We start from the raw sequence: 14,342 nt of genomic DNA, 5'->3' as shown, positions 1-14,342 counted from the left end.
AGAAGGTAGAATTTGTTTTAGAGACGCAACAATCACTCCATTTAGAGCATGAATCTCAATGTTTTTATAGAATAGAAACAGTGCATTACTCCTTTAAATATTAAAACCCTCCACATTCACTTTGATATTTCTCATTTCACAGACATAATAGGAAATTAATTCCTTAATTCCTGCTCTGCCATTCGTCCTTCAGCTTGTACAGTCATGTCAGGACCCAGGAGTGTTTCTACCCTCCATTCTAACCTACAACAACAATGACATCACCACCGTGGCTGAAGGTCAACCAGGGAGGGAAATAAAGTGAGCAGGAGACACTGATCATTATCTCGATCTCTGAGCTCTTGTCTGAGCTGGGAGTGTTCGTGTAGATAACAGATGACAGGTGGGATTTTAATGTTCAGTGATCTCCTGTGCATTTTTCAATATCTTGGGCGTGGGTGACTGGGTTTGATATATACAAGGTTATTAGAGCGGTGCAAAGCAAACAGGTGTTCCCTCTCATGAACACAGAGCTTCTCTCTCCTGACCCGACACTTCAACAAAGAAATGAGTGAGCTCACAGCAAACATTTGTGTACACGGCAGCTTCTAAACAACATCTCACATTAGTCGCACACTTTTAAATATGTGTGTGAGTACAGGAGTCACGCAGATGTTGAGCAGCTCTGCAGCACATGTGCCAGCCAGCAGCTCAATGTTACCATTAAAACACAGAGACATTTTGTCTGTCTTCTCCCTCCCCTCTCCACTCAGTCACCGAGGCCTCACCTGCGCATGTGTCCCGGTGCCGAGCGTTGGCTGCGGCCTCTCTGGTTCACTGCCTGCACCATCATCCTGCCGGTGCAGCTCACCCTGCCCTGTGAGGAGGAGAGACACACAGAGGGAGAGAGAGAGAGCGGGGGTTATGAGGTGTTGGCACTCCACCACACCACAACATGCAGTCACTGGGAGGTTAAATAAAATGCTTGTCAGAGTTGGAAGAGGCCGTCAGACAGCCTGTAATAAACTTTTGACCCTCATCAGGGTTGTGGTGATTTCCTGTCTCATTCATCGCCCTCTTCCTCTTCAGGCCAGGGGCCGTTATCTTAATACTCATTATTCTCTCGCTAATGAGCGCTGACATCTCGTACAGGCAGCCAAACAGAACTTTCACTCTTATTTCATGTTGTGTTTTCTGTTCCTTTCCCCAGAGCCTGTATCCGTCTGCTCACCTCAGGGTTGCCTGCCATGATGGTGTAGTTGCCGTCATCATCCAGTGAGGCTGCGGCTGTGTGCAAGGAGCATGTTCCATCAGGCTCACGGCTGATCCGGTAGTGCTCGCTCCTCTTGGAGATCTGCTTGCCATCTTTGAACCAGTAGACCTGTGGAAGATAAAAAAAAGCCTTAAGATGTTGACAGAAATGTTTTTTTCCATATGGGGGGGCACCATACAGAGACAAACAACTATTTACATCTATGGACAATTAACCTAACCCCAATCGGAAGCCAGAGTACCTGCAGATCACCACCATGCTGCCCAGTATAACATTTAATTTGAAACCATTTTTAAATCTAATATTTAAATTGTTTTCCATGCGGTGGTCTCTCCATCTTTCACTGTTATCTTTGTGCTTCACTTTTATTCCCTCAGTTCATTCTGAGGCCTGTCAGCACTAATCATTACCGTGGACAGAGCCAGGCAGGCAGCCCAGGACAGTGTGTTGTTGCAAGGGGCCTCCCCTTATCACAACACAGCATATGTACAGTATCTGCACCCTCCATCATCGGCATCACACATCAGCAACTCCCAAGTAAGGAAGCCAAGCCGTCATAAATACTACGTAACATTTATCTAATAACTATAATTCCCAGCCAGGTTTATTAACTCTGGGCAACATGTAGAAGCTTTTTTCACCTTTGGTTTGGGGTCTCCATTGACCTTACAGGAGAAGGTGACAGGCATGCCCTCGAAGACTTTGAAGTGTTTGAGCTTCTGATCGAAGGATGGCGCCACCCCCTGGCCAGCAGAGTCTTCGTCGTGCTGCACATCATCATCTGACTCTTCCACCGGAGAACGTTCCAGACGGAACTCGATCTCACTGATCAGGCGCTGCTCGAAGCTGGACACTTTGTATTCCTGAACACCAGAGACAGGAAGAGAAAAATGTGTTATGTAGACTTGGAAAGAGATAATGGAGTTTGTGTGAACACGTGGCAAATATGAACGCGAGTGAGAGTGAGCATTAAAAGCATGTTTGCCCATTTTCAAATGATCTAGGCACTTATTAACCTGCCTTCATTTTCACCCAAACTACCAACTTTCTCAAAAATGTCCTAATTCTCTTCCCAGATGAGCCACTCCTCCGTCCCACCACCTCCATCAATCTGTCACCACCGGAGCTTTGCTGAGGCAGCGGGAACATCTGCAGAGCAGCACAGTCTGATGACACATCACACAGATAATGACAGGCCTCGGGCACAGCTGCAGAGCACAGCATTTCACTCCTCTGCACAGAACCACACGATCACAGAAGTGGACCGTCCTGATCCTCTGAGGTATTATTCTGTCGTAGCCGCTGCAGCGCGTTCCCTCTAACATCTGTGTTCACTGCTTTAAGACTCGCTTGCTTATTAAACCACAAATGCAAAGAAACACTGGCACATGCATTGTGTGACAAACAGGCTGATAAATGCTTGTGTTGCAATCGAGTTTAAACATGCTTCAATATCTGCAGTAAATTCAAACTCGTACTGGACTACATCAAACAGCTAAGGGTGCAGAGATCAGGTTTAAGACACAGAGCAAAGACAGTTTATATAATGTACAAGTTTAAGTCTGTTGTGATCAGAAAAGTGCCAGTGAGTAAACCACACAAACCAGTGGATATGGACAAAAACATATTCCCTATTGTTGTCTATTAATCTGATATTTGTTCCAGGGTCTGATTGTGTTCAAGACGTGACTTTGTGCAGTGACATTTTACTTGAGTGAATAAAAACCCAGCAGGTGACATAAAAAAACTAAGATTTAAATAACCTTTTGATGGTAAGATTCTCTATCAGACGACTTGTCTTCCTGTTGAGAGAAAAACACAGGGTGTGTGTGTGTGTGTGTGTGTGTGTGTGTGTGTGTGTGTGTGTTTCAGTGTGCACATGTTTATTCTTACCTGCTCTCACAACAGAGAATTCACAAGTACATGCTCAACACAGTATGAAGACAAAAGGCCTCAGGATACACTGATGTGTTCTCAGACACAGTCAGTCTGAGAGTTGTGCTGAGAGACATGCAGTGCGGTAGTTCCACAAACAGATTGCTTCTCATGCACAGCGTCATCTCAATAACATTGGTCGATGTGGACACAACCTGTGTTCTAGTGACGTTTATTATAAGTGAACGTTGACTTAGATAGACTTATCAGCCTTCTTCACTGCAAGTGTATAGACTTTGACATTATGACTAATTGTATCTGACTTCACACCATTTCTTAATTGCTTGTTTTTAAGTTGTTATACGGGCTGCTGCACCTTCAAACTTCAATTCTGAGCAACTCTTCGATGCCTCCGAATGATCTCGGCTCAATAATAAGAGGTGATTGGGCCTTTCCATTTGCCGCCTTATAATCTCTGGAACAGTTTACCTCTTCATATCAGAACGGCTCAGATGCTAAATACATTTAAATCGTTGCTAAAGACCCACTTGTTCTCACTGGCTTTTAATTCGGGTTGAGTTTGAGACCTGGATTTCACTGTTCAGCACTTCAGCACACAACTGTGGTTGTTTAAACATGCTATATAAATTGTCTCAACTTGACAAGTTAACTTGAAACTTTTAAATCTACTATCATTGATCATCTGGACTAGTTCAAACAGGAGCGGATCCAGGGGTGATGTGGGGCTTTGCTAAGATCTACAGAACTCTCAGTAAACATGGAATGACTTAAATGTGCCCCTTACTGAATCAGGAATTGTTCATGAAAGTTGAAGATATAATTGAGTAAATTGTGGCCCTTTATGGACCCTTTTTTTTTTTAAATCCTAGATTTGCCACTTCTTATAACATAGCTACATTACAAATACTTTTCACGAAAAGTAAAAATGAGAATTATCATAAAAATTTACAGAAACTGTGAACATAAAAATAAAGGGGCTACTCTTTTTCTTGCCACATTTTGGTGGCTCACAATCTACATGAGCCTTCAAACAGAGTTACTCCTCAACATGTTTGCAGCAACACTGGTTTCTACCAGTTTGCATAAACAGAGATTTAAATGGAGGGCTCTGGAGGTCTTCATAACGGACACTCTCACAACTCGCCCTTCAACAGTATTTACCGGGGACTGTGGGTGGAGGCGCTCTCTGGTTCAACAGTAAATAAAGGAAAGCCACTGCTCATGAGATGAGAACTACACCAGTAAGGAATCAGAAAACAGAAAGGTGCATTGTGTCGTACACATGCATCACTAAAAGTTGTTTGTGTAAAAAAAAAAAAAAAAAAAAGTGCACACATAGATTGCCTGTGTGATTTCAGGCGAACTATTTTATCCCCCTCCAGGTGTGTGGATCGTGATGTTGAGCCACCATACCTGTGTTACTGGCTCCTCCTCTGTCTCCTGTGTGTTTAAGACTGTGGCAGCGTTGTCAGCACCCAGCAGTCTGCGAGCCATCTTCTCCTCATAGGTTAACCTCTGGAAGCAGGGATTAATGGGGTCAGTGGGGGGGTTAGTGTGTCAGTTGCAGAACACACACTTGTACACACACATCATCAGCAACAGCTACTGTATCTAAGCCTTTTGTTAATTAGTCAGGGTACAATTTGATTCAAGGGTGCATGAAACATAGACTTGTTTAAAACATTTGGATGGGAGGTAAATTTGTTTTCTTTCATGAAGAGCTGTGTGACTGGTTATTCTGTTAATGATGTCACTGAACACGCTCACTCTCTGTCTGCAAACACACACCTGTCTCAGGGACCTAATAAGGTTAACACACACACACACACACACACATACACACACCTGTTGACCATTGCTTATGCGCTCCTCTTTAAAGCGCAGCTTTCTCTCCAAGTCCTGGATGACAGCGTCCTTGGATCCCTGGATGTCTGAGTCGGAGGCCATGCGTGGCGTCTTGGTGACCGAGGACTTCCTAGGGAACGCTTTGCTGAGGGAGGAAATGCAAACAGAAACATTTGTCAACATAAAAGACGTGGTTATCTCAACTGCTCTTCCCTCTGGAGCTCCTTTGCTCCCTCTCTGACTCCCTCGCATCCACCCTTATCTGGACATGTCCGGCCACAGCATTCCACAACGTGTCTTCTTATCTCACACAACTGCAGCAGGAATGCCAGTAGGAGAGGGGGAGTTCAGGGCTGAGTGAGGGGCTGATGAAAAATTACTGGCAAGGAATTGGAGGTGGAATGTCCTTGATGGAGTAGAGAATAAAATCACTTTTCATTCTCCAGGGCTGCCATCAGAGGAGGAGTAGAACAGATCTTTATCATCTAGTTCAATGGGCACAGCTGAAAATCAAGTGCCAGCTACTCTGCAGGCCATGTCGATGAGGGAGAGATCTTCACACACTGAACATATTAGGCAAACTACAGCGCAGAATGAGTGTTAATTTGATTTTAACACACATTCACTCTGATGTCCTCTTGTGTGTTTTTTTGCCATATGAGGGCTGAGTCTCTTGCAGCTTGAGAGCACTTTTGTGATATGTGTGTGTCTAACCGGGCTCTTTAGTTAAAGTTTTCCTGTAAACACGCTGTATAGAAATGTAAACATGTCATCGTCCATCTTGCAGCAGACATTGAGCCTCCTGCCTCCAGCAGCAGGCAGGTTTATCTGAAGGGGAGCTCTACTCGCCTGAGACTCACTGTGTTTAAAGAACAAGCAATGTGTTATGTAACCTGGCAGACACTGCAAAAGAAAGCACTGTTTATTGACAACGTGTATGTGAGGGATACTTACACAGTGCCATTGCCTTTAGGGAGGCCCAGGGCATTGACCGTAGGACTGCCAGGTGTGGAGGGTGTGGAGGGCAACACTGCGGACAGGAAGCTGGAGGCTGGAGACGCAGGGACGGAGGAGAATGGAGAGGACATATCGGAGTAGGATGGGGACATGGACATGGACATAGGTGGAGGAGGGGGTGGAGGTGGCGGCGGCGGAGGAGGGAAGTCTTGGGCGGGGCCTGTCGGAGAGGACAGGTTACTGGAGCTGAGGAAGGGTGGAGGTGGAGGTGGGAAGGAAGGAGAGCTCGGGGACTCCACGCTGCCGGCCTTTGTGAAAGGAGGCAGTGTGACCCTGCTGAAGGGCTTGTGCGAGGTGGGCGGAGACAAGGGGGAGGACATGCTGGACCCCGAGGAGCCAGACGACTGGGTGACGTAGGCCGCAGCGCCAGGGCTCTGGGCGGCGATGAACTGCTTGGGCCGGGCGTAGTTGAAGGTGCTGGCCTGCATGGTTACACTGCTCTCCAACTCCTGAAAGGAGGGGGGAGGGGGGAGAGGCGGAGATGGCGGAGCAGGTGGAAACACTTCCTGGGGCACTTGCTCTGGTAGGGGCGGGACTTCCTGGCTCAACTGCTCCTGCTGCTGCTGCTGCCAGTTGGCTACTTCCTGCTGTTCCAACAGAATCTGGTCCTGCAGCTGCTTCAGCTGGGATGCGTTCCTGCGAAGAAGAAGCACGGTCGTCAGTGACAGCGATCAGAAACTAAAGAAATCTCATGTTTGCTTAAGGCAGGTTCATTCCTCACGGCAGAGGTGGGGGCTGCTCTGTAACAAAGTAACAGACTTGTAAAAATGCTACAAAAGTATGCGGCTGTTTTCAATTTACGCATGACACCATCATCTGGTCTCTATCCAAATGTAGTCAGAGCACAACTGGCAGAAAGTAGGATGCCAGATGTGAGCATGATGGATGAAGAGTTAAAATGCCAATCAAAGCATTGTGAGGAAAAAACATGGTGTGAAGATGTTCATTATTAAAGACATGTTGCTATTTTTATTTATAGTGAGGATAGTTTTTTAGCTTAATCTGAAAGGACAGATCAAACGAGAAAGAGAGAGACGACGTTCAGCAAAGGGCACCAAGTCAGAATTGAACCCTCAGCCACATCAGACGACTGTAGCCTCAATACATGCTTTATAAATGCCATCACTACACAGCCATAAATCTGACGTTTACAACAGGCGTTAGAGTCAACTGCTTTCCTTCTGGTCTGAAGGTGGTGGTCTGTGATGTTCAGTCAAAGTAGACAACTGTGTGTGTGTGTGTGTGTGTGTGTGTGTGTGTGTGTGTCTATAGTTATGAGGGCTAATTTTGGTTCAATACCATAATTGTGAGGTCATCTTCGCTGGTCCTTACAAATTCAATGGGCTGTTTAAGGGTTAAGACTTGGTTTTAGGGTTAGGGTTGAAATAAGGTTAGTGTTAGGCATTTAGTTGTGATGGTTAAGGTTAGGGTAGGGAGCTAGGGAATGCATTATGTCAATGGGTGTCCTCACAACTATACAGAGACATGAATGTGTGTGTGTGTTCAGTGAAGGAAACACTGCACCAGCAGTGTGCACTGATAGGTTATCAGCCTCCACCCTGTAACAAAGACTTGTTAATAAGCCAGCCTGTTGACAATGTGTCAATTACTGTAAAGGAACCAGGAGACGAGTGCAACACTGAGGAAAACCGCTCTGTTCCTGTTGTTAAACAGTTTACACCCGGTGACCTACAACTGGTCTGGTGCAGAGGCCGAGCTCAGATATGATGTTTTTGTACGTGTTGAATCAGGAAAATAGATCCACACGGTTCAGGTGTGGCTCCTTGTATCTGAATAACCCTGTGATGAAAGAAAAACCACAAATGTAATGTCATTGTGTGTTTTTCTTTGCCAGGGATGATGAAGTATTGTGTTTTGTCACAGAGGTGTGGTCGTCCCGCCTACTCCCCTAGCTTGGCTGATTCAGTTGTCACGTCATTGTGGGAGAGAGGGAGGTCGGACGTTTGTGGTGTCATCAGCTCCAAAATCTAAAGTTCCTCTTTGCTCGAATAGCTTTCAGAAAAAAAAAACTTTCTGTGCACTGAGATTTTTTTTTTTAAAGAGGACTGTCTTTGAAAACCACAAGAGAAGAAGTGAACACTCAGACGCTCTCCTCGAGGACCGAGATGAGGACTCGGGTCTCTGGGAAAGCTTGGAGTTATAAACCTTCAGAGTATACAGCTATGTGTGAGCTCTTCATAGGCAGCCTATTCAGAATATACTGTATGTCTCAGTGGTGCATGTTGTCAGGAGTCTACCAAGTTCACACGCCCTAATCTTTTCCAGATGTGGAATAATCAGTGGACTACTTTTTTCCTTGCCATAATGCCCTCCTCATACATTTGCAAACAACACTAGTGACTACATAACAAAGCGTACCGCTCTAGCATTGTGTAACAATCTAACAGCAGCAACGTTACTGATTGGTCCGTCCTCGCTCGCCAAAAATCTAAAAACTCAATAATTCAGAATCATGTACTGTGATCATCCTTCACTGAAAGCTGCATGGCCGATTCTCATCCCATACGTTTTGCTTCACTCTTCCCAGAGGTCTCCCCTTCGGGCCTCCACCAAAAGAGTGCTTTTACAGGAATAGTTTGGCAGCAGCCCGCTCTGCAGCGGTTTGATTCCTTTTTTGGCTGTGTTCTCTCAGTGTCAGGCAGAAGCACCCTGCCCGTCTGCTCCAGCAGAGAGGAAACACACTTGAATTTCCTTAAGGCCTCATCCCTCTTGAGCCGACAGGCGGCTTGACTGCCTCACCATGAGAGAGCTCAGGGACCTTTTACCCTTGTTTTAGACACCTTTCCTCACGCTGTATCGTACTTCAGAAGTTAGTTTTCCCATGATTCATCTTTCTTTGAGTATGTAAGTGGAGGGCGAGTAGATGGTATCCAGTTAACCCTTTCTATATAAAACAATTACAGTTAAACAAGCACATACATTAATTACGAAGACACTCTGCTGTGTAGCATCATCTCATTTCTCTCTCTTCGTACAGTCAAGAAATCCCTTATTGAAGGGACACTTTCAAGTCATCCATCCACATTAGAAATTCACTGACATGACATTTAAATGAAAATGTCAGCTTGTGTTGTTTACAGCTGCATGACCAGTTTTATGGCCCACTAAAAAGAGAGTCATGAGGGGTGTCATGCTCACTCTGACCCTGCAGAGTTGCTGCCTCTGGCCTCTCATCGTCCAGATTGATCTGACCTCACGGAGCAGGACGAGGCCGCTGTACGTTTACCGTGTCCCACTGTCTTCTCTGTGTCCGTCCACTGAAACACAACAGCCCCCTGCTAAAACCCCTGCATGGGATTATAATGTACCAACAAATGCCTCTTGAGGCAGAGCAGGCCTCCTCCAGGCCTCCATCACTCTCTCCTACTCTTTGTCTCTGCGGTGGCGAGAGGCTGAATTAGGAGGAGTGTTCCTCTGTCGCCATGCCAACGGCGCTGTGTTTTGCCGTTCTGGTCGGAGCCAACTGGCCCACAGAGCACGGCGCTTCGGCTCCTCTGTCATTCCAAATGTAACACAGTATTACTTTAATTTCTCTCCCTCTCTCTCTCATTGCCTCTCTTTTTTTTGCCCCAACGTTTGATGGTATAAATAGGTTAAGTCTTCCTTCTTTCATCCTGAAAAACACTGGATCCTGTCTGTCATTCTTTGGTAGGGGGGAAAAGGGGAGAAGGGGAGAAAAGGCAAAGAGGGATCAGGTCTGGAGGAACTTTGTCTCCCTGGTTTCTACATGGAAACATTCAATAAACAGAGCCGGGAACAGCTTGACAGTAACTTAATTGGAAATGTATTTTACAGCCTTGTGATGTATAAGACGTGCCAGACACAGTGGGACTTTACAGGCAGCATCTTGCTTTAATAAACAAAGACCTCAACATGTGAAATGGCCGTGTTTGCTCAGCGCCACTTTGTTTGTGCTTCCTGAAAAGTAAAAAAAAAACCTGGGGTGCATGCGTGAGAAATTCATCCACTTTTCCACCTCCCATTGGAGCAAGCTGTGAGCCATCCGCTGTCTTATCTGCCACCCATCTCCTCCTCAGCTCCGCATCTGGCTAAAAAAGACAGGGCCGTTTTATTAGAGTCGGCCAGCTGATGACAGGAAGAGTGCGCAGAGGGGGGTGCAGGAAGTTGTTGAATGTACATCACCGCTAATGAGAGGTTTCCTTCTGTAAACAACAACATGAGGGGAACTGAGGCTGTGCATGTTTCTGTTTAAAAGTCCGTAGGTGTGTATAAACAAGAAGAGGTGAGATTAGAAGCCAAGAACAAGGCATCCCCTGGACTGTGCAGCAACGTGAAGAAGGAAAGACTTTAAGGGGGGGGGGGGGGCTTCTGGCTACTTTCACGCTATAGGCTCATTGTGTGTTTGCATTACACCTCTGTATATTTGTTGCCACAAACACCTGCAGTTGAGATACAGCACGACCTTGACGTTTGTAAATGATTTACATCCAAATAATCACATTGAGCTGCAGTATCACACCTACAAGGCAAACACAGCCATGTAGAAACCTGTCTGAGATCATTACACACACGCACGCACACACACACACACATAATGCTTGACGCTCAGAGTTTAAACCACCATGGCTCTATGGGAAAACATAGATTTACCTCTCCAATCATTACACACCAATCCTTTTTTTGCCCCTTCACACACCTGGTCCTCTCAGAACATTGCATCATCACAACAATGCGTTGATGCCCCCAAGCAGGAACACACCGTCATTGACTGAGCTGGTGTCTGAATGACTATCAGGCCGCTAGGCGATGAGTAAGATGTAGCTGTGTGTTGATTTGGACAAAGGTTGAAGTCCCATCTGATACACACCTGACTGATCTGTGACTGGACACGTCTCATGTTGTGACTTTTCTACACCCTAACTGGCAAATGTGTGATTTTTATGACATCAATTAATTCAACTGTATCTCTCTCTCTCTCTTTCACACACACACACACACTCACACACATGCACTCACACACACACTCACCCACAGCTCTTACTACCCTCCTTCTCTCAGTGTGCGCCTCCCTCATCTTCGTCAAGAAAAAAATAGATGAGGTGGAGGAGTCGCTGCAGGTTTCCACCAATGTTTCAACATAATCTAACAGACTCTGACCCCAAAAAGTCACACACACACATACACACACACCAAAAGTTGTATTCCTTGTGTTTTTTTTCTTTTCCCTTCATGCACTCCTTCCCTGTCAGCTGACATGTTCTCTCTCCGCCTTTGTTCTCCTCCAGTCCTTAACTTATTTTCAACCCCTCTCCTCCCTGGGTACCCCATCCCCCTTTCTCCCCCCTTCCCCTCGTTCTTTTTGGCTCTAATTGCACACACACCACATAAAACAGAACCAGACTGTTTTCCTTTCCCCCCCTCGCTTTTAAAATGTAGCACAGACCATTTTCCTTTTTAGCAGCACCAACAGCTCACGGCTGCACTGTTCATCCACTTTCTCTCTGTCCTACTTTCTTTCTTTCCTTATTCCTATACATTCCCTCCCGCTCTCTACCAGGGCTCATATTTCATATTCAAGTGGAGCGAAGAGGGCTCTCCACAATCACTGAGCCCTGCTTTTCTCTCTATACCTCCATCCATCCATCCCTCCCTCATCTCCCCCACTCCCCCACCTCTCGCTCTCTCTGTCTAAGTGAGATGGGGAGTGTTTTTCTTTTTTTTCAGCCTCTATAGAAGGAATGCTGAAGACATTCTTCTCTGGATTGGAGTGGGAAAGACATCGCCATCAAATGGGATTAGCAGCAGGAGGGGAGGGAGAGGAGGAGGAAGAATGGGAAGGAAGAGCCAGAGAAGGAAAGATGGGGAAGAGAAGAGAAGAAAACAGTCATTGAAAGAGTCAAGACACAAGCGTTCTCACCTCACAGACTGTATTGTGTTAACTAATCCATCTGACTCCATGAGGAGCTCTGCAAACAAACCAAGCTTGCCACATAAACACAGTCGGTCTTCATCGCACAACAGAAAAATACTGAGTTATCTTTTCTTTTCTCTCTCACAGTCAGTGTCTCACTACCTCACTGGAGCCTCCAGCAAATGAATGGGTATTAGACTCTGAGAACACCACACATGAAGTCTGAAAACATATGATTTAAACATTATGACACCAAGCCATGGTAAACCAGGAAAATCGGATAAATAATCTATCATACATTGTTATACTCCATCATTAGTATCTTATTTCAATTTTAAAAAAGTATAAAAGTATTTCGTCCTCGAGCCAATCAAGTAAATAGTAATAGAAATATTAATGAACCCAAAGAGCAAAACAACAACTTAAAAAAGTTTCCTCTCTGATTGTTTAAAAATGAAAAAGAGCATTTTATCCATCATTCCAGCTGTAGTTTTTTTTTTTTACTTTAATGAGTTATCATTAGACCCTAGAGATGAATGATGAGTTTACCTTCAGTGTTGTGGTCTCAGTGTGTGGCAGCTCTGATATTTCCCTGCAGGAGAGTGAACTTCATCTCAGTGCTGCTCTGCCAGGTATGACGAGCATATATAGAGCACAGAGCAGCCAGAAAGTGACAGACGTGGTAGCTCTCTCTCTCTCTCTCTCTCTGCGTGAGTCAGTCTGTCTGTGAGCTCCTCCTTCAAAGTAAAGGCCCTCTGGCTCCTTTTCAGAGTAAGAGCTCAGTCCTGTACACTATACTGCTGACAGAGGAACTTCCCTCTGAGACTTAGTGAGGCAAAAGTTTAAAAATAAAAAAGACAGGAAGAGAGAGGGAGAGATACACCCATATCTTATTTCTTTCACTCATCCTTTTGTATTTATATTGTTTCATGAATGACTGAGGACTAGAGAGAGACAGGTTGAATAAGGAGAGAGAAGTGAAGATAGATTTGATAAATTAATCATGTGAACAGTTTTCTTTGTTAACAGGTGACAAGTGTTTCTAGTGACACAAATGAGATTTGTCCATTGTATCGTAACATTTGAAACAACGCCCTGGCTGTGAATAGAGCCCACAAACAGAAACATTACCCACTGTTCACATGTCAACAGAGCCTAGTGGCTATTATCTACATATGGAACATAATAGTTTTATGAAGCACAAAGTGTATCGTATCTTTTGAACACATTCCCGGTGTCACTGTGTGTGCACAAACCCCCCAGCATACCCACCTAGATCCTGTTTCATTGGCTGACACAAATATTCAGCTACTCAATAAAAAAATTCTTTCCCTTCATTTTTGTGCCATGAAATAAGAAAAGCTATATTTGGGGATTTGTCATTTCTATTTTTGTGGCAAAAACCTCTATTTTTAGGGTTCAGAGTGTGTTTCCAGGCAGCTGATGAGTCACACTGTGTTGACAGACGATGGGCCAGTGTGGAGGAGGTCCATTGGGGTGCCTGTGTGTAGTTGTAATGAAAGGTCAGTGATCCGATTGGAGATGGTCTTGGTCTTTCTAGAGGTGCGAGTCATTCCCTATGCGTTGACTCACTGACACTTTGAGACGAGTCAGAGTGAATCTCCTCAGACGGATCTTAGTGACAGCAGTGTCATAAGAGCAGAGTGTGTGTGTGTGTGTGTGTGTACATTATTACACCCTCTAATTAACATCCACAAGGGGAAGTTGTGTGTTGGTGTCACCGGTAATGTGTCTAAAGGGAGATACCGTCTGTGGCTACCACAAACGCAGACGCACACAACGACCGGGGTCAGGATATAATCAGAGGTTGATTGACTTCATCCGGAAACAATGTGATCCTCCAAGTTGTGTGTGTGTGTCGGGTAGTGTGTGTTTATCTGTGTGTTTCTCAGTGTTTAAAATACCAGGTTGTTCTAACACAGTCTGCTTTCTATGATGGGATCACTGAGGCCTGTTAGTTTCCATGCTGTCAACTCCAAACACCCAACTCTCTCGCTCCCCTAAATCCTCCGGTGCGTCTTTTCATTGCTCCCTCTCTCTCCCTATCTGCTCACCCCCTCTTTCTTCCACCCCCCTCCTCTCTCCGTGTTATGAAGGTCAACTCCGACAACTCTCTTCCTTATTTGGAAAGTTTCTCCATTCCATGCAGGTCATTCTAGCCCTATCGACCAATCCTGTGGCAGTTAGTCTGGTGTGTCAGCCAATCGTGTCTCTTCCATATCCTTTTAAGGACTGCCCATCTCTGACTCTGGAGGTCGATGTGAAATTATCTGCTTTCCTGCTCTCTTGTGTCTCCGGTGACTTCACATAACTTTTTCGTTGCTATTGCACAACCTCCTTCTCTCCCTCTGATGACAGCTAACTCTCTGCCTCTGCCTTTTTTCCATTTGCTGATGATTAACCCCCCCATCCATGCAT

General features: G+C 45.3%; 1 protein-coding gene across 6 annotated transcripts in view; it reads right to left on the bottom strand.

The window, feature by feature from the left end:
• The window catches only part of palld (palladin, cytoskeletal associated protein), a 55,314-nt gene that overhangs the window by 4,306 nt on the left and 36,666 nt on the right, over positions 1-14,342 (bottom strand). For 3 of the 6 annotated variants that reach the window (XM_069522421.1, XM_069522423.1, XM_069522422.1), the window contains 7 exons: positions 5,948-6,646; positions 4,994-5,138; positions 4,562-4,663; positions 3,016-3,054; positions 1,894-2,115; positions 1,211-1,360; positions 768-856 (listed from right to left, as the gene is read on the bottom strand). In XM_069522421.1, the coding sequence (XP_069378522.1) occupies positions 768-856; positions 1,211-1,360; positions 1,894-2,115; positions 3,016-3,054; positions 4,562-4,663; positions 4,994-5,138; positions 5,948-6,646 (1,446 nt within the window). Of the gene's footprint in view, positions 1-767; positions 857-1,210; positions 1,361-1,893; positions 2,116-3,015; positions 3,055-4,561; positions 4,664-4,993; positions 5,139-5,947; positions 6,647-12,452; positions 12,594-14,342 lie in introns of those variants that run through there. The other 3 variants (XM_020081030.2, XM_020081025.2, XM_020081028.2) reach the window with 3 other exon arrangements.

Source organism: Paralichthys olivaceus, chromosome 3 (assembly GCF_024713975.1).
Source record: "Paralichthys olivaceus isolate ysfri-2021 chromosome 3, ASM2471397v2, whole genome shotgun sequence".
Taxonomy (NCBI): Eukaryota; Metazoa; Chordata; class Actinopteri; order Pleuronectiformes; family Paralichthyidae; genus Paralichthys; species Paralichthys olivaceus.
Note: the sequence above shows the minus strand (reverse complement) of the source record. Positions and strands in the feature narration are given on the sequence as shown.